This window comes from Thunnus albacares, chromosome 2 (assembly GCF_914725855.1).
Source record: "Thunnus albacares chromosome 2, fThuAlb1.1, whole genome shotgun sequence".
In the NCBI taxonomy this organism is placed as follows: Eukaryota; Metazoa; Chordata; class Actinopteri; order Scombriformes; family Scombridae; genus Thunnus; species Thunnus albacares.
This window is the reverse complement of record NC_058107.1, coordinates 2,859,783-2,879,973: the sequence shown is the minus strand read 5'-3', so window position 1 is coordinate 2,879,973 and position 20,191 is coordinate 2,859,783. Positions and strand designations below refer to the sequence as shown.

General features: G+C 38.8%; 1 protein-coding gene across 2 annotated transcripts in view; it reads right to left on the bottom strand.

Moving 5' to 3' along the window:
* The window catches only part of si:dkey-61l1.4 (collagen alpha-1(I) chain), a 69,021-nt gene that overhangs the window by 19,239 nt on the left and 29,591 nt on the right, over positions 1 to 20,191 (bottom strand). For both annotated transcript variants that reach the window (XM_044362996.1, XM_044363004.1), the window contains exons 10-40: positions 19,772 to 19,810; positions 19,619 to 19,672; positions 19,409 to 19,462; positions 19,212 to 19,319; positions 19,073 to 19,126; positions 17,540 to 17,593; positions 16,982 to 17,026; positions 15,418 to 15,471; positions 15,282 to 15,326; positions 15,107 to 15,160; positions 14,952 to 14,996; positions 14,810 to 14,863; positions 12,993 to 13,037; positions 12,845 to 12,898; positions 11,318 to 11,362; positions 10,082 to 10,135; positions 9,516 to 9,623; positions 8,558 to 8,611; positions 6,853 to 6,906; positions 6,698 to 6,742; positions 6,547 to 6,600; positions 6,351 to 6,395; positions 4,270 to 4,323; positions 4,111 to 4,164; positions 3,819 to 3,872; positions 3,235 to 3,288; positions 1,429 to 1,482; positions 1,220 to 1,264; positions 1,077 to 1,121; positions 228 to 335; positions 6 to 59 (exon numbers count right to left, since the gene is read on the bottom strand). In XM_044362996.1, coding sequence (XP_044218931.1) covers positions 6 to 59; positions 228 to 335; positions 1,077 to 1,121; positions 1,220 to 1,264; positions 1,429 to 1,482; positions 3,235 to 3,288; positions 3,819 to 3,872; positions 4,111 to 4,164; positions 4,270 to 4,323; positions 6,351 to 6,395; positions 6,547 to 6,600; positions 6,698 to 6,742; positions 6,853 to 6,906; positions 8,558 to 8,611; positions 9,516 to 9,623; positions 10,082 to 10,135; positions 11,318 to 11,362; positions 12,845 to 12,898; positions 12,993 to 13,037; positions 14,810 to 14,863; positions 14,952 to 14,996; positions 15,107 to 15,160; positions 15,282 to 15,326; positions 15,418 to 15,471; positions 16,982 to 17,026; positions 17,540 to 17,593; positions 19,073 to 19,126; positions 19,212 to 19,319; positions 19,409 to 19,462; positions 19,619 to 19,672; positions 19,772 to 19,810 — 1,740 coding nt within the window. The remainder of the gene's footprint in view (positions 1 to 5; positions 60 to 227; positions 336 to 1,076; positions 1,122 to 1,219; positions 1,265 to 1,428; positions 1,483 to 3,234; positions 3,289 to 3,818; positions 3,873 to 4,110; positions 4,165 to 4,269; positions 4,324 to 6,350; positions 6,396 to 6,546; positions 6,601 to 6,697; positions 6,743 to 6,852; positions 6,907 to 8,557; positions 8,612 to 9,515; positions 9,624 to 10,081; positions 10,136 to 11,317; positions 11,363 to 12,844; positions 12,899 to 12,992; positions 13,038 to 14,809; positions 14,864 to 14,951; positions 14,997 to 15,106; positions 15,161 to 15,281; positions 15,327 to 15,417; positions 15,472 to 16,981; positions 17,027 to 17,539; positions 17,594 to 19,072; positions 19,127 to 19,211; positions 19,320 to 19,408; positions 19,463 to 19,618; positions 19,673 to 19,771; positions 19,811 to 20,191) is intronic.

Sequence of the window (20,191 nt, the reverse complement as noted above, 5' to 3'; positions counted from 1 at the left end):
GTTACCTGCTCTCCTTTCTCTCCAGTCTGACCCATCAGTCCAGTAGTCCCTGCTGTTCCCTGATCAGAAGAAACAGTGATCTTGCGCCGCATATACAGTAAACCATACCGCATGACAATATTATGAGTATATACTACATGCTTTAGCGAGGGCAGCATCACAGAATTTTATTTTATTTTTAAAAAAAAAATATGGAATGGAGAGAAGGGTGAAAAGTACCCACTCACTAGAAACCCTCTAGGTCCAGCTGACCCTGGTGGCCCTGGTGGCCCTTCGCTACCAATGGGACCAGGGCTCCCCATGCCACCTTGTGGTCCTGGCTTGCCTGGAGGGCCCTGGAAACATTGATAATGGGAAATGAAAGAAATTTATTGGAGTTAACAACAAGCAGGGAATCTTACTAAACACTGAAATTCATCAGGATAATCAAAGCAGTCTATTCACCATTTATGGGTTGAATTTACTTTTTCAGTACACTCATTTTGCCTCATCTTTTAGTACTTCTTCTATCCATACTCTTCCACTTCAGTTTATGATTTCCAACTTTTTGTGTGAATGTACTGTAGCCAACTACAGTAGTTTAGGGGCGTGTCTTTCATCGTGGCCATGACTTACTCAACATGTGTTGTGATTGCATTGTATTGTGGTATATGGAGGTAACTGTGGGTTCTTTCTCTTCTTTGCTTTCTCCCTGTATGCTTATTGAATGTTGAAGCAAAATGGATGTAAAGGAAAATTATGGTTTATTACAATTTACATCTTATTTTCATAGTTTTGTCCATCATTTCTATCAGTTACAATAACAATGTACTCCCCAAAGTAATTGCTGAGATCCGCAAACAATATGTGTAAGGTCTAGTTTAATTTTAGAAGTATTTTGCTTTTGTTTGTATGTTGAAGTGAATGGATTGCTATTGAGAGGTGGGTCCTAGCATAAATATATATATTTAAAAAATATCAGCCACTGAAACAAGTTGATATACAGAAGAAAGGGATGTAATGAACTGTTCATTGATCATAGATACAGCATACTGTACAGCATATATTGATGTTATTTTTCTGCAGGAGCTACTCACTGGCGGTCCCTGAATGCCTTTGGGCCCCAACTCTCCTTGACGGCCCTGAAAGAAGTTAATGTCAGGGTATCCTCTTACATTAGTGTGGTTGATGATGTCTGATCAATCAAAGTTTTTAAGGTCTAGAAGAGTCCTGTTCTCACCTGTGGTCCTGGAGACCCTCTTTCACCAGGAGGGCCCTGCAAACCCTGAGAAGACAGTGTATCAATATACTGTAGACTACAACCAAGATCAACAAATGTGTAGAAATGTCTACACATCACAAAGTGTGTGGTGGAAAGTGAGATGACAAACAGAAACATGTGTATGTGTGTGCACATGATTCAAACCCAGCTTTATCAAACACACTCACGGGAGGTCCAGTCTTTCCTGGGCCGCCAGGACGGCCTCTGACACCAGCATCTCCCTGCAGAACAGTCAAGAGTTAGTTTGACAGATGATGATTGATTTTATTTCTAATGACCTCACCAAATGCCATGCTGTTATATGATGATGATATTGATGATGTTAATACTTTGTCAGATGAAGTCTGAAATTTTTCTTGTATCACAGCAGCTCCATTTGCGACATTACAGAAAAGACAGAAAATAAGACAAAAAACAAAGATACATACATTTAACATAACATAACAATCACAGAAGACAATATTCAAGGCCTTTCAACATACATTTGATCTGGGATTAATTTTCACTGGTGTACCAAAGAGTGCTTCAGTCTAACCCTATTAAATGGAACCCTGTATCTCTGTTTTGATGGTAACAATTTGCATTCACTGTTAGGACATAGTTGGGATCAGAGACAATACTGTTGGCCAGCCTTAATCTGTTATTATGATTAATAGAGTTTCTCAAGGGGTTGGCCTGCAATCTTTGAGCAAATTTTCATTTGTTGGAGCAGTTTTGACTTTAAAGTAGTGGACATACACTTGTACCATGTAGTATTACAGTACTGTAGAACACTCATAATCACATAAGTAAAGAACAAAGAAGTTTTGTCTTTTTACAGACAAATTCAATGTGGTCCTTTCCAGGATAACAGTTCTATCATTATTTGTATGAAAGTACCTACTTGATTTTTTCATTATGGATAACAACAGGAACTTTCTGAGAGTCAGATGATGAACCAAATACAATTTCTTCTGTTTGTGTGTGTGTGTGTGTGTGTGTGTGTGTGTGTGTGTTAATCTCAAGAGACTCAAACTGGGATGTTGCAGCTATTCTTAAGCTTTTTCTGGTGGAGTGGAGGTAAGTAACGCTGAGCAGCAGAAAGACATGAATGCTTTGTCATACAACCAGAAGCACTAGGTAGCAGGCTTCAGGTACCAAAACAAATTGGTTTCCATTAGCTTTATGTTTTGTTTTGTTTTTCAATTGTTGGCATTCCACTCTGGATTTTTATGCACAAACTGAAAATGTGCATTAAGTAGATGGTCATGGTATTTCTGTAACATGTATGTTATTATGTTGGCTGTTAATGTGTAAAAAAACCTCTTTTGTTTTTCCTGTTGGTAGTCCAAAGGTTGTAATAAGTACACATTTCACAACAAGACCACAGCCTGTTGCACAGCTCACTGAGCCTACTGGTGTTTAGTACTGACTGGGAGGGGGAGATTTTTTGCTGAAACGCGGTGCAAAGCACAACGTTAGAGATATTTTATGTAATTATGAGAAGTGTAAGCAAGGAAAATACCTGCAATAGTCTCGTGCTATGAACATGCACACAAGCACGAGCAACAGGATGTTGACTGCAGCTCATTTAACGGCGACAGGTGTCACTAATGAGAAGGAATTGTATCCACTGAACAGCATCGTAGAAACACTGATTTTTTTAAGTGATACTGCTTTATTCAGTGTTTTTACAGGTTTATTATATTTAATTGACATGACAGCTCCAAAGCAAGGATGTCTCATTTTGCTAAATGCCTGTTGCCTCGACTTCTCTTCCTTCTTGTCTCTTCCTTCCCTCCTCGCTCACATCTCAGGTGGGAGGGACTAAGACATGAGGAGAGGAGGCGAGGAAAGGAATCGTGGATGTACAAACAGAAATGAGAAAAGGGGTCTGTACTTTATTTACGAATTATTGTCATTCAGTTTCTCCATATTGTAATTCTAGATTCTAGATTTTGTTGTGTCACCTTTTGGCAAGAACCATGCCTTACCCTTTGCCCCATGTGACCTGGTCTCCCAGTCAGACCCAGTGCTCCTGGGTAACCCTGTGGAGAAGTAGAGATTTTACATTTACATGTAACTTCAGGCCACTTCTACGTATGTTTGAAATAAGATTCAAGAGTTAACCATTTGTGGTCTTAGAAAATGTTAGTATCTTAACCAAACAGATGTTTAATTACAAATAAAAAGTTTATATATTTTCATTTACATTTATTAGCTATTTCTATTGCTTCATATTCAAACAAACAAACAAACAAACAAACACATTTTTGCCAACTGTGTTTATGTGGAATCTAAGCAGGTTAAAACAACTCTAAGAAAAACAGGAAAATACTAATACTGGAAAATAAAACACTTGACCATTTACTTTGAACTGTAAACAATGGAGTTTAAAAAGAAAAACATGTTCAACTCAAAGCAAGAACAAAACCCATTTATGATTGCTCCAAATACTCTACACTATCATCTTGTCAGAATAAAAGAGGTCAGACACACCCACCTCTTACAAATCAATATCTTAACTTCAGTTTAGTCAGCATAGTAGCCAAGCAAACAATTGATAAAGGTCACTTACATACATGCCCACTGGCCCCTGGGGGCCCATAAACCCCGGTTTCCCTGTGAAGCCCTAAAAGACATTAAAATAAAGTATTCATGTGTTTATTATAAAACCTGCAAATCATTAAAACCAATTACTTTAATTCAGTTCTTACTATATTTATTCTTTATTGCTGCAGTCTTTGAAGTTAAACACCAAAATATTCCTCACATACAACCAGAATCATGTAATGTTGTTTGTACCACAAATAATTATATCTACATAAAAATGTAGCTGAATATCATCAAAACAAGTAGGATCTGCTCACCGTCTCCCCAGCTGGTCCAGGAATTCCATCTTGACCTGGCTTTCCTGGAGGACCCTGTTAGAGTCAAAAATGACTCCTGTCAGCATATTCAAATCTTCAAATCAGCTCACTGGTATGAGATTATGGTGAGTAGAAATTGACTAGAGGGTGTTGGCCTACCAGGGCTCCTGGAGAACCTGTCTGCCCTGCATCATTAGCCACACCTGGAAATCCCTTCATGTGAACACAGATTTGAGCTAAATGTTAATGTCATCATTTAGCATCATGCTGATGTTAGTTAATGTTTACCATGTTCACTATCTTAGTTTAGCACATAAGCATGCAAACATTTGCTAATTAGCAGTAAACACAAAGAACAGCTGAGGCTGATGGGAATGTTTTTTTGGTTGTTTTTATTTTTAGTTTTGCAGGTATTTAGTTATAAATCAAAGTGTTGGACAAATTGAAATTTTAACCTGATGATGGCACCAGAAGAAAAGTCATCAAAGTAACTACAATTTGTCCTGAGTTGGGAATGAATATCTGTCCCAAATTTCATGGGAGATGACAGAGGTCAAAAAAGCCAGTAGGATTCATCCTCTGGGCGCCATGAATGTTTGTACAAAATTTCATGGCAATCCATCAAATAGTTGTTGAGATATTTCAGTGTGGACCAAAGTGGTGGACAATGCATGCAAGACTCATATCCACGGTTGAGTCAGATCCAAGCGGGTAGCTCCCGGTCTGAAAAATGAAGCCAATGCAAAAGTGTCTTATACCTGCATTCTTTCTAATGGCCAGCAGGGGGCGACTCCACTGGTTGCAAAAAGAAGTCAGATTGTATGGAAGGCTATGAGAAAATGACTTCTTCTCCTTTTACTTCTCACTTGATTTATTACCTCAGTAAATTGTTTCCTAATGAGTTTGTGGTCTCAATCACTAGTTTCAAGTCTTCAATACAGCATGATGTTCATTTTGTAAATTATGGTCCCATTTAGAGTAAAATCGCTGATAAAGCAGCGTATGCTTTAGGGCGTGGTTACCTTGTGATTGACAAGTTGCTACCACGGCAACAACATTGATAACATAACCATGGCGTAACCCCAGGGCATAGGCATAACTCCCACTATTTCACAGTGTGTTTTCAGTTCGTGAAGTTATTTGTAACATTTTGGTAAATTAAAAAAGTTCAGTCTTTCCTTCAGTGGTTGGTTGTACAAAAAGAGCAATTAAGGAGTCGGCTGTTCAGTTTTTCTGCTAAGTACATTGAGTTTTAATGGTTTTAAGCCTGTTTTTCGCTAGCAAAAATTAGCACAAGCATTAGCATTATCACAGTTAACCACAGACTGTAAATGCACCGTGCTAACCAAGCTAGCAGCTGGCGCTAGGGTCAACTCCACCCTCTTGTCCAAATATGGTCACTTATTGCTCCAAAAATCAGATTTGTTTCAAGATTGAAATTAATAATTAATTAATTGCTTAATTTGAGGCTTCAAAATGGCAATTCACAAACCAATGGGTGATGTCACAGTGACTACGCCCATATTTTTTTACAGTCTATGCTCAGGATGTATAAAGAGAACTGGATAAAGCGTTGGAGGCGGGGCCCTGTTCATTCCTATGAAAGTTGCTCAGTGTTGCATGAAGCCACTTCCCGTTGAAAACATACTGCTCATGCTCTATGCGCTGTTCCTGTATCCACTTCTCTTAATACATCCATGGTAGTGACAGGGTACAGTATATCTTTGTCCTTTCTTGTTTACTTGCGCCAACACAAAGACAACGGCCAATCATAAAAGACGAGGACTGTAACCAATTATATTTAGGGATACAATGGTGACTGGATCTGCCCACTTACTGCCAAAAAGAATAGCCAGAAAAAAAACCTTTATAGAGACAGAAATAAATGACTAACTCTTTCTTCTCCACCTGTGTACCCAGCATTTTCCCTGAAATGTTAGAAGGTCTTGAGGTGGAAAATTGGCAGCACAGATTTCCCTGAATATCAATCCCTGCTCCCATTCACATGTGACCCCGTGCAGGAAATGTTCCTGAACACTTCAGGGCCAGACTGCATCTGTAAAAGGGGCTTAAGAGATCACTATTGTAACATGCCAGTGGACCAACTAACATCCTCTTATATATGCTATTACCAGTGTGCTTTATGGAAGTCCTCAGCTACCAACACACTGAACTGCTCTTAACCCCATCCTGTCACCTTGCTCTGAGTTAAAAAAAAAAAAAAAAGGGAAACAACTCACTCTGTCTCCTTTAGGGCCAGGAGAGCCAGCAGAACCAGGACCACCCTGCAAAAGTTAAACATATATTATGACATTGCAAACATATCACAATGTAAATGTTGAGATGGCTTGATGAAAGTTTAGGAGCTGGTGAACAGTAAGTAGTGCAGCGAAAGAACTATAAATGATATGAGATGAAAAGTTATAAAATGGGAACCTGTGTACCAGGCTTTCCTTCCGGTCCCTCAATCCCACCTCGGCCTCTAAAACCCTGCAACAATAAACACAAATATGGTTTAGTATATAACTGTGGCACTATCAATAACTATCAGCTCTGATGAGCTGCTTTGTAAATTATTTGTTCTTACCGGCAGGCCAGGTAAACCAAACAAGCCAGGGAGTCCTGTGCGACCCTGCAAATGGACATAGACAGAAAGATTAAAAAATAAAAACAACTTTTATAACAATTACACTGAATCTGATATTAATTTATTTGACTTGTTACTGTCCAGGTGATAGTTACCCTTGGTCCTTTGGGTCCTAACTTCCCATTTTGTCCAGAGTTACCTCTGTTACCCTTAAATATGAATAAAAAACAGACATTCAATTTCATACAATATAAAGGAGTATTCCATTTCAAATCCAGTTTCATAAAAGGACACTAAAACAACCATGTATCTGGTTAAGGTGGATTCAGTTTTAAATCTAGTTGAACTGGTTTAACTATGAAAGGATGATGTAGTGGTGACTTAACAAGGCTATCTGGCATAGTTCATGTAAACCTGTCACTTGCCCTGTCTTGAGTAGAAACTTGTTTGGGTTATTTTGAAGTATATATAAACCATGTGATGTTGCTTAATTGGACCTACTATAAGTGCAGGGAACACACTCGTTATTTTTCACTTAAAGTACCTCTATATTTCTTGTCTTTGCTGAAATCAAAACAAAAGAATCTTCTGCCAAAATGGGCAGGCAAACAACTGGCAAAAGACAAAACAACAAAATAAGGTACATATAGTGAGCTTGGCATGTGAGACAAATCATGAGGTTGATCACACTATTGGCCATGAGTCCCAACCAGTGGGATTTCTGCCTGCTCTGGTGTGAATGTTTGGGAATGCCCAGGACAGGCCCAGATCATACAGTCTATGGTCCAGATTCAGCACCCTGGACAGTGGTCCAAACCAAAAGATAAGAGCAAATATCGTTCACTTTTATTCATATTTGTAAACTTAAGAATGGTAAATGGACTGTACTTGTATAGCGCGTTTCTTGTCTTCCGACCATTCAAAGCACTTTGACATTACGAGTCACATTCACCCATTCACACACACATTCATATGCTGAATGGATACAGGGGCTACCATACAAGGTCCCAAACTGACCACCAGAGGGTACTAACCATTCATACACATTCACACACTGATGGCACAGCCATCAGGAGCTATTTGAGGTTCACCATCTTGCCCAAGGACACTTTGACATGCGGACTGGAGGAGCCAGGAATTGAGCCGCCAATCTTACAATTAGTGGACGACCTGCTCTACCTCCTGAGCCACAGCTGCTTAAGAATAAAAACATTTTATCTTAATAAAGCTCTAAAATTTAAGAGTTCCAGCAATATATGTAATTACGAATAGGGTGGGTTTAGTCCTCTATTTGCAGCTGATTGCTTTCTTGAAGCTGTTACAGTATCTCCAAACATACAGATGTTACACCACATTTTGTGCAATCAAATTGCTTGCATCTCCACTATCCGCACTTCTTGTTGGGGTACCAAATTCTCCTAATTATGTGTTTTCTCTGATATTCCTCCTTTACCAAAGTCATAATTTTCTCCCTGCTCCAGTTTGGCTTTTTTCTGTCTTTCTAGTTCTTCTATTTTGACCAGTTTTCTATAATTTCATCCATATTTTTAAAATCACATTTAAAGCTGCACTAATAAATATCTTTACATGAACAATGGATCAAATGACTAAAAGAAGTCGCCCATAGTGATGAACCCATTATCCAAAAACCCTGCAGTTCCCCTCAGCACTATGAGGGAATCATGTGGAGACTTGGAATCATGTTAACTACTACTACTCTTTATTAAATTAAATTACCCTCTGCTGTAGTAGTAGTAAGTCTGTCTTTGCTAAGTGCAATGCGATGTAACAATAAGCTGTGACAGATATGGCTCTACTCTATCAGCTTTGCTTGACCGGGCAGCTATAAAAGCCTCTGACCTTTGGCCCCTGTTTCCCAAACGTTCCCTGGAGGCCTGTCTCCCCCTCTTCACCCTGAGGAGACATGACAGGGAAACCTGTTACAATTATAGCACATGACATCCTATATTTTATGGAGTGACTATAAATGAGTCACTCCATAAAATCAAACAACGTTTAAATCTTCTGAGACTTCTTCATTATATTTGCAAGCAGCAATAAGGTGACACAGCTCCAGTTTAGATGTGGACACATCTTTACATTTTGCACATTTTATTTATATGGTATATTTCTATGTACTTTGGATAATACGCTCATGTAAATTTAGTATGCATCATTTTTAACTAGACTAGACCTGCGATTGAGCTTAAAATTTCCTTAGTTTGACTAAAACATTTTGACTGATTTTGAAGTAACTGAGTTATGAATTTTGAGTCTTAAAAAGATTTGACTCCAAATGCAACTTGAGATAAGACGAAAGAGGCCTTCATTGGCGAAAGTTAAGTGTTTACAATGAAGGCTATGAAATGTGGCTAAAAGTTCTGGAAGAGCTGGCTCTTGTGGCTCGAGTCAATGTATTTTTGTCAAATTACACCTGCAATGTTCTGTGGATTTCAAAATCATGGGAAGCCATTTTCATCAAAAATGTTTCAAAGTTCTGCTCAAACAGCTCGAGATGAGTTGCTGCCCCGTTATTTTTAAAAAGTAACAGGAAAATGAAATATAATGAACTATGAAAGCTTATGAATTTGTTGTGAAATTGATGACATTCCTAGCTTTTAAAAATATTATCACATTCAGAAATACAGCCACCACGACCAAAACAGATGACTACTTTTGAAACTACTTGAAGAATGGGTGTCATAGGATCAAGACTTTTAGTTTAGGCTTATCTTACACTGACAAAATACTAGCAAAGCAGACACTTCTGTGTCAACAGTGTGATGTTGGATTTCAGATGATGTCATGATCTGTATACCTCTCTTCCTTTGGGCCCAGGTTGACCTCTCACTCCTGGAAGACCTGAGGTGCCATGTTCACCCCTCTCTCCCTGACTACCCTGGATCCCTGAAACACCTGGAAGGCCCTAAGGGAACAATCAGTTGTAGCTCAGTCTTTTAAAAGGTGGCATGTGGGGGTTATGGGAAATGCAGTGTGAATTTGGAAAAACACTACAGTAGCACTAGCAAAATCACTACTATAAGACAGATGCTACTGGTGACCACTATTATCATTATCATTATCTGTAATTACACAATGATTACAGTAAACATAGATTATTAATTATTCTAGAAATAACTAATACACATAAGTCTATTACACAAATAAGTATATAATATATAATATTACATTTTTAAAAACATTTCACATGCTGTGCACACTTTTTAATTTAATTAGATTTTATTTAAATACATTTTAAAATTTCTCAAGACTCCATTTACTTCAATTAAATTCGGTACTGGAAACTTGGGGGATTATCAAAGTTTCATCTCTGTCTCTCTGCCTTTAGTTAGAGGTTGTCGTTGATGTCTTCCTCTTACTTACTCTGTCGCCTTTGGGTCCAGCCTCTCCTTTGTCACCATCCAGCCCTCTGAAGCCCTAGACATAAACATCGTTTTTCTATGTTAGCCCTCTGAGTTTGGCTGAAATCATTTTAACTCCTTAAAAAAGGTTGAAGACTAAACGGACTTGGTTTCCAATATTTAATCAATATTCTATATTAACATGGAATATGTTGACATTGAGTGTAACCCAGGGTATAGTTTTGGTTCCAGAAGTGGGAGGGGTACAATTAAATGTTCCCATATTAATGGTATTACAACAAAAAATACTGTACTACAATACAATACAATACGTCTGTATTGTAACCCCCATCCTTTACAGGCAGGTCTACCTGATACTATCTGATAGATAATGTTTTATTTGCATCTTTACCACAAAAAGCATTGTGTGTTACTATCTGATTTATTTCTAAGACAACATTTACTGTAAACAAAAATACAGATTAAATGTTTTTAACTGCAGCCTTCGTTAAAAAATGTAGTTGGCAGTACCTTTATACAGCCCTGAGTAGTAGATATTCCTGCATACCTATATCCCCAACAACCTTCATCAATAAGACATGGCAGCTTGTATGCAGCCTGAGAGGCAGAATTTGAAGGAGGGGGATTTTGAAAAATGAGTGGGACAAGTTCCCTCAGTGGAAATTATACCCTTGTGTGTAACATTATGGAGGTCACTAAGCGTGATGACCTAAGGATTTGTCTCATTTAGCTTGTTGTTGTTCAGTCTCAGTGCTATCATCAATCTTGTTCCAGCAGCAGCAAGCAGCTGTTTTTAGTGACAAAGCTCTGATAAAAACCACTGTACACTACCTGCCCAGCATCAAACAGTAGACACACACAGTTACTATAGAGACTAGTCAGTAAAGAAAGTGGAACATTTATCAGCTAACACACCAGATACTTTTTCAGAAGTTGTTGGAGACCAAAGCAGAACATAAAAGCCAGTGAAGATTGTACTTAAATTCCTTAAGAGACCATAAACATGACTCCAATGAGAAGCTAATGTTACTCTGTGTCTGCTGCATGCGTAAATGGGCAAGTGTTTGCTAACATGTTAGCCACAATAGCTTAATAAGAAGATTACATCAGTGCTCAGTGTCACATTGTTTTGGAGTTCTTCTGCCCCTATTGGCCAGAAATCGTTTAATGATCACTGACCTCAATAGAAAAAAGATAATGTTGACATTTATTGAAAACAGAAGAGTACGCTTCTTACTGTGGCACCTGGAAATCCTTTTGGACCAGGACTCCCAGTTATCCCCTAAAAGAACAGCAGAACAAAGAGAAATCCTGAAATATGAACATGCCTGCATCGTAACAGTGCACAAATGGAAGAATTATGCTCTCTCGAATAGCATTTGCAGCTTGGCCACTGTTGACTGCTGTTGGAATTCAAATTGAGGCTACTTTCCTTTGCTACACTCCCACAGTGTTAGCTGTCACAGGCTTTAAGCAGAGCCAGGTGTGAACATGGAAGGAGAGGGAGTAGCTGAGTCAGATATCAGCCATATTCAATAGACAGTCTTCAATAACACCCTAGATGTAATATTTCAAATAGTTGCTGTCAATGAGCTGACCAAATGACCAAACACATTAAAGGATTTGACTGGCGATTTTCTATAGTTTTCTTACTGTCAACAAATCTCATGTGCAGAGCCAAACCAACAATGAATTGATCTACTATCAAGTATTGTTTGTGCATCCAAAGTCTGATATTTCCTCTGTGCTGTAGACCTCCATTGTCATCCAAAACCTATTAAAAACACTTCAATGAGCCACACCGCTGCACTGGGTGTCATGTTCCTTGACCAGGAAGAATATGGGCAATTTAGTTTGTTTAGAAACAGCTCCAAAGAGGAACAAGAGCAATCATCAATTCATTGTTGGTTTGGCTCTGCACATGAGATTTGTTGACAATAAGAAAAATATAGAAAATCACCAGCCTTATCCTTTAAAATAGATAGACTTAAAATCCTAACTTAATTGTAGGCTGGTATGTACACCGCCACTACATTACCTTATCACTCTGAACCTTCAGCATGTGCATGCTGGAGTCACTGTTAGAGCTGTTTTGAAGTCTTATGGGGCAAGTCCAAGTCAATTCCAAGTCAGCTGAGTAAAAACCAAGTCAGTGACTCAGGGTAGCCAAAGCAAGTCTCAAAATATCCCAAGTCAGTTTAGACAAGTACAAGTCAGTCTCAGGTCTTGTCAAAACAAGTCTCAAGTCAATCAAGACAAGCCCAGGTCAAGTTTCATGTCCTGTTAAAGCAAATCTCAAGTCAAGTGTCAAATCAGTCGAGACAAAACTAAGTCTCAAGTCTTCTTGCGACTTGCGACTTTAAGGTCAATTAGACATCCAATGTGTGGGGCCATGCAAGGCTTGCCTCTCCATGTCCTGTTTATATTGGTGTGATGGGATTCAAAGGTCAAGACTTGAGTGTTTTGCTTTCAAGTCTCAAGTCAAGTGACATTTTTAGGTGTCAATTAAGTCAAATCTTAAAGCAGTCAATTCCAAGTCTAGCTTTAAGTTCTCATTTTTGTGACTTAAGTCTCAAGTCTTGTGTCTTAAGCTCTGGCCACAACTCAGACACATTATACTGTAGATCCACAGAAACCCACCACAGACAAGCCATCTCTATTACATACAAGACAAGTTTCTACTTAAAGTATAACTCACGCTAGTTAATAACAGTCACTGAATCAAGCAATGGAACACAAGACATAATAAAAACATATCATTTACCGTGAGCCCTTCAATGCCAGGCAATCCTTTTGTTCCCATACGCCCTATTTCACCCTGGCAGAGAGAGCAAGGACATCAGTATCATAGTCTTGATTAAATTAGGTTACTGAGCAAACACAACTTTGCAGATTATTCTTTTAAAACTTACCATGTCCCCTTTTGGACCATGGGGGCCATCACTGCCTGGTTGTCCCTGACAACAACAAACCAGTAAATAGTGCATAAGAGACCAAATCCAAACTTAATGATAGTGTGAAGCATGTCAGGGCCAAATTGTGCTATTTTCCTTGAAGTGAGCAGATGATCTCAAGTTAACTGAGATCCTCAATATTCTGTATTCACTTATTAAGATGGTGATTATGCACTTTAGGACAATGAAAGGCTTTTAATGTGAAATGTCTGTGCAAAACATGTTGTGTTTCATTGACTGTAGCTTCACAGTGATCAAAAAACTCTATGGAATTATAAACAATATATGAATTCATTAAAAGAAAACAGTATTTCTGTTAGAGAAGGGAAAGTGAAAGCAACAGAGTGGATGTATGATATGGCTTTGTTGTTGTACTGATGTGGAAATGTACATTTATACTGGATTCATCAAGACAACAGGTAAACAAGGATGAAATTTTAAGTTTTCATTAACAGCAAATAATTAAAACAGGAATAGATCAGGAAACAGGGAGGCTTCTTATTAAAATATGGTAAGATGTACATACTTCAAATAAAACATGGAAAATTGGGAATAACATAAGTCTGTTGATAAGGCCTGGTTCTGTCTGTAGTTGAGGTAAATAACAACCTCAGATAATATTTGAGAGATTACAGTAATCTCTTGTTGAAAAAGGTATGATAGCACAGCTTTATTTCTATAAGGCATTTGTATTTCAGCCTGATGGGGCATTAGCACAAATGTACAACTGAAGCAATCATTTACATTTTGTTATTGGGATGATTCACAAATTGCATTTTGCAAGCAATCAGTACAGTAAGGAGCAAGTGGGTAACTCCCAGTCTGAAAAGGGAAGCCAATGTCTTAGAAGTGCCTTAAACCTGCATTCTTTCTAATGGCCAGCAGGGGGCGACTCCACTGGTTGCAAGAAGAAATCCAATTGTATAGAAGTCTATGAGAAAATGACCCTACTTCTCACTTAATTTATTACCTCAGTAAACACTTTCTAAATGAGTCTATGGTCTCAATTGCTAGTTTCAAGTCTTCTTCAATACAGCATGATGCTCATTTAGAGTAAAATAGAGCAGTGTAGCATGGCTACCTTGTGATTGACAAGTCACTACCACAGTAAAAACGTTGATTACGTAACGTAACAATGCCGTAACCCTAGATTCACAGAGTATAGGTGTAGCTGCCACTATTTTATAGTGTGTTTTCAGTTCATGAAAGTAAATCTTAACATTTGGTTGCCTAAAATAGTCATGTTCAGTATTTGGTTGTACTAAAAGTCGCTCTAAGGAGTTGGATGTCCAGTTATTCCGGTAAGTACATTTTGTTTTATTGGTTTTAAGCCTGTTTTTCACTATCAAAAATTTGCATTAAGATTAGCATTATCACAATTAATCATAGACTGTAAATGCAACGTGCTAACCGGTGCTAACCAAGCTATTGCTAGGGTCAGCTCCACCCTCTTATCCAAATGTGGACACTTCTGGCTCCAAAAATCAAAGATGGCGATGGTCAAATCCAAGATGGTGACAGTAAAATTGCCAAACTCAAGGCTTCAAAACGGCAGTCCAAAAACCAGTGGGTGACATCACAGTGCGTCCATATTTTTTTACATGATAAGGAGCCCTGGCACACACGCCAGAAACACTCTTCCCTTGACCTTGGCTACTGTGTTACATGTACTAGCCAATAATGTTCCATTCAAATATCCACACTAGTCAAATCTAGCAGGGGAAGAACCTGTACATGTGAGGTCATGTGTGTGGTCATTCTCAGATTAAATTTACCTGAGCTCCTCGAGGTCCAGGTGAGCCTGTCACTCCTGCTAATCCTGCAGGTCCCTGTTAGAGATGCAGGAAGATTAAAAAATTAAACTGCTGCACTGATTCTCCAATATGGAAAGTCTAATAGGTGAACTGGAAGACATACTGGAGGGCCTTTACGGCCTCGTGGACCACCTGGACCTGGATCTCCCTGTACAGGATACAGAAAAACACTGTAAACATAATACATGGATGTTATTTTACAGGACTAAACTAAAATGATTGGAAGGAATATGTTGAAGCCTCCTTATATGAACTCACCTCAGACCCATTCTGTCCACGTGGTCCTATACCGCCAGTGGCCCCTGGCGCACCCTAGAAAATCCCAACTGAAAATTAGTAATTCTTGTCATCTCTACCAAAAAGCAAGTCATCATTAGTAGGCGGCAGCTGTATGAAAACTGTGACACAATTACAAACACTATTTCATGCTCACCACCGATCCCGCAGGACCCTTCATTCCATCATCCCCAGTGTCTCCCTGATTAAACGGAGCAAATATACACAGTGAGATGTTTCAGTCAGGAGAATAAACACACAATCAGAGTAGTACCTTAAAACACACGTCTTACCTGTGGCCCTAGTGCTCCAGGAAGCCCCGGAATGCCTCTTTTACCTAAAGGACCCTGATAAGCACAAACTGCAGTCAGGTTATCATCAAATTGAACTGATTTATATCACAGTTTTACCCAACAAGTTCAGACATAATAAAACAACAATATACTGATAGAAAAAGAATAGATGAAGAGCAAAGTCTCTGATACTGTGAAAGTAAAAATGTGACTATTTGGCAAATAATCAAATTTTTCAAAAGTTTAATTACATTAAAAACAATTGTTTATCTAGGAATAAAAAAACAGACCCAGTAGTTACTGTATTAGTGACTGATTTGTTTTTGTATTTTTTTTGTTTTATACTGTAGTAGAGGTGAAATGATTTCTCCATTAACCAAGTAGTTGATTGACAGAAAATGAATCAACTCTTTCAACTATTTTGCTAATTGATTAGTTGTTTGTCATTTTAAAAGCAAAAATATGATAAGCTCATGGCCCAGCTTTTCTAATGTGAGGGTTTGCTGCTTTTTTCTGTTTTACATCATTGTAAATGGAATATCTTTGGGTTATGGACCGTTGGTTGGATAAAGAAGGACATTTGAAGATGTCACCTTGAGCTTTAAGAAATTGGGATGGACCAAATGATTAATCAATTAACTGACAAAGTCATTGGTAGATAAATTGATAGTGACAATAATTAAAGTTAGTTGTAGTACAGTGCTGCAGTGGAATAATGGAGAAGGTAAATGTCAAAAAGATGAGAAAAAAATACACAACTAACAACATTTTTTTCCAGGCCTCGCAAACAATGGCTTCAAATAATGATGTCAATTATGTCTACCATCAGTTGAGTATAATAATTCTCTGCTCTCCGCAAAGATCCCATTTCACCACTCATTTATATTTTGTGCAATATTTCCTGTAGTAGTAAAGAGTTATAGTTAGTGAACATGTGATAGAGAGAATGGTCAAAATAAATGTGGAAGACACCAAAATATCCTGATTTTCAGTCCTACATGTATAGGTACAGGCAACATTAAAACTCGATAGCATCTTTAGGCCCTCCCTGACTTGTAAATGCCCACGTATTTTAAGCTCCATGGCCCTAGTTACCCTTGCTAGGTCAAGAGGAAGACACACCAAAGTAGGGTTCTTGGGTATAAAGGCCAGATTAGGCTGTAGCACCGCACGTGCTTCTCCTGTGGCAAACTAAAGGCAGTCAGGGTACACTGAAAATCCGTGAATATTGCTGACCTGATTAGCAGATGCCAGTGCAAACAAAAAAGCAGTCTTAACTGAAAGCACTTTTAGATCTACCATATCCAAAGGCTCAAAGGGGGGTGAGACAGTGCATCCAAAACAGTCAACAAATCCAACAACAGGGCAAGCTGTAACCGGGGTTACCTTTGTAACCTAAAGTTATGGTATGATAACCCTGACAGGGTTTAGGGTCATTTTTTCAGACTAGACAAAGCTCTTTGAGAGCTACAGAAGACATTATACAACAGGCTGAGATATACTCAGTTACATCAGTTGAGTGCTCCTTTAAATATAAATACTTTTAACAAATTGTCACTCTTACAGGAGGGCCAACAGGTCCAGCTTCTCCTGGTTCTCCTTTAGATCCCTGGAAGACACAAACAACATGCAGTGGAATCAGTTGGTATATTATAGTTCCAACCACTCTCTTATATCATCATACTCAAACAGTGAAAGAGATCATTTCTCTTGTTTCAAATGAATTATATTCTATTAGGTAATTTGAAAGTTTATGAGAGATGCATGCACTCTACCAGGATGATGTTACCCAGTGATATTTACATATTCCACCTGATTCTTTTATTTAAATTGTGTAAAAAGCCTTTCATGTCAAGTACTGTAGGCTGAATTCAATGAAAGTCGGACTGTGAAAGAATATAGTGTGCACAAACTATCAGTAGTATTATTAGTAGTATTAGATGTAGTTATAGCAATAGTTTTGGCACTACAACATACATTATGTTTGGGTGTAGTGCTATCAATATTTGAAGCCACTAGAGGGTGATGTAGTCAAACCTCTGCTATGGCATTTGCAGTTCACATAAAGGAACAGGATCACAGCAGAGGAGGCAGATATTCTTCAATCTTTTTTTATACCCACCTTTCCCCCAGTTCTCCCTCTGTCTCCAGTTGGTCCAGGCTCACCAGTGAAACCCTGCAGTTGAGGACACAGAGGGGGAAAAAATGTAGTGCTTTTATAGCAACATCCTTTTTTGAACTCAATCCATTCATACCCAGAGTTGCCCAGTGCAGTCTGCTGGCCACTGAGCAGTGGGTGGCAATTAGGCGCCTTGATGCAAATACTGGCTACAAACTGACTCCTCTCTAACCACCAGGCTAACATATACTATGTAGTACTCTGCTGAGAAAGTGAGAGGGCAGCAAATATCTCACAATGAGCTCCAGAAGGGCCAGTAAGTTGCTGACCTTGACCTCTGACGAAATCTCAGAGAGATTACTAAGTATCTACATGTTCTAGACATTATAATCATCACAAAAAAAATATTCAAGGCATGTTACTTACTTCTTTCTTGACAAATCCAGTCCAATAAAACAAGAAAATGAGCTTGACGGAAAGTTTGCAGGTAGTGTGCGTTCATGGCCAGATGGCCGGACCTATAAACACATTCACTCTCCAATAGCATTGCAAGGATAAACAATAGGACCCACTGACTATGTAAATGTGGTCTTTAAACAGACATTTACATTTACATTTAAACAAACAACATTTACAGATTTTTTTTAGGATAGCTAAAAGTGATTGTTGTAATATTGCAACAGTGGGCCTTACAGGGTTAAGGTATGCTATGCAGGATTTTCCTAAAAAACAATGTATAGAAAAGTAATCCCTCTCAATCATCACTTATGACCCACTAGATATGTGTGGTGGTGTATTTATCTACAGAGACCCTGTCCTCTGCCTGTATTTTCTTATTAGTTCGGAACACTTCTGGGCATCAACCCTTGGGCAGTGGATGTGTAGCCCCCGGCCAATAAGTGAGGACAGGACTCGAAGTGTAGCAACCAAGTTACATCGCTGTCTCCGTCTCTCTCCCCTGCTCCACTCTGCTCTCTGTCTCTGTGTCATGGATGTATAAAGAGCTGCAGGTCTGTGTTTCTGCTTGACCGACGGCGGGGCTGAGCTAAAAACGGACAGAGCAGAAAGGCCACAGCGGACAGGATGAAGCTCTGCACTCACACTAAATCCGGCAATGCGGCACTTTCACGTAGGGTTGTGTGGAGGTGTGGGTATGTTTATTTGTGCTTCAGAACATAACCACTGTGAAACAGTCTGATTAATGTTTTATTTATCTTATTCACAGCTTTGTTCTCGCCAGCGCTGCTCCCTCTTGTCATTCACTATCTAACTAACTTGACCACTGCTGCTCTCTCTCTCTCTCTCAATCGTTGAACCGGGGAGGAGGGGCCAACTTTGAATGCTGTGTGTTTACAAACACCAACTGACAAATCCTGCATAGTATACCTTTAAGGTAAAAATAGTTGCTTCAGTCACTGTTAGATCCCATTGTGTTGAGTGTTTAAATAATTGAAGGTACCAGCTGGGCACATCTGACCATCTTGACATTCTCTTAGTTACTTGATTTATCTGATTGTTTCCAAAAGAAACTCTCACCTCATCTCCTTTCTCCCCTTGTGGAGCTGCTTCGCCCTTAAAACCTCTGGGACCCTGATGGGGAAAAAAGTACAAATGTTACCAGATGATAAAGGCTAAGCATTGGCAAAGCACCAAGTGACTAATGAGTAGCTCTCACCTGGATGCCAGGTAGCCCTGGTGGCCCACAACGCCCATCCACTCCTTGACTGCCATTCCTGCCCCACCTCCCTGCCTGGCCGGTGACACCTCTTGGCCCATAGTAACCCTAATAAACATATAATTTCATATTATCAGGTCTGCAAGTACTATGCAGCTATTGATGCTGCAGAAAGGATTTTCAGTTTCAACATTTACCATGTCTCCTCTCTGTCCTGGTATTCCTTTATTGCCAGGGTCGCCAGGAATACCCTTAATGATAAATACATTTTAATAACAACATTGAAAATACTTTTTTGAACAATAAAAAGATAAAGTAGGATTAAAGAGGACAGGCAAAAAAAACTGAAAAACAAAGACATCGTCATGCAAAATTACTCATGTTAGCACAATAGATGTTAAACTCACGGGAGGGCCAGGCTTGCCCGTTTCACCCATCATTCCAGGTGGGCCAGGCTTCACCTTAAGATTCATGGGAAATTTATATCAGTGACCTACTCTGATGGAACATCTCAGATCCAATCTAAGCTACTCACTTTTAATAAAAGTTGAGCTACTCACCGGCCAGCCAGCTCTGAGCATTTGATAGAAGGATGATCTCTGGAGAAATAAACGACCATCATTAGAATTGAAAATGAAGATATACAGTAATTTCTCACCAAGAAAAAAACCTATAAAGCTTATACAGGGTTTGAAGATTTTGGACATTTACTGTAATGTTCTACTGAACAGCTTACTCCCAGTTATTTAGGAGACACATCTGAATTCAACTCTTAAAGTTGAACTGAGATTTAAGTACATTTGTTGGTGTTGGTGTTTGTTTTGACTTGTGTAATTATTTGGTCAAAAAAATATAATTACCAAAAAGAGGAAATTCAAATTTCATTAATTTTTCTGCAGTTATAGCATCTGCTACATTAGTGTTCTACAGAAGGCGTGAAGGTTTGGTTATGACTGACAATGTCAGTTCTGTTATTTCAT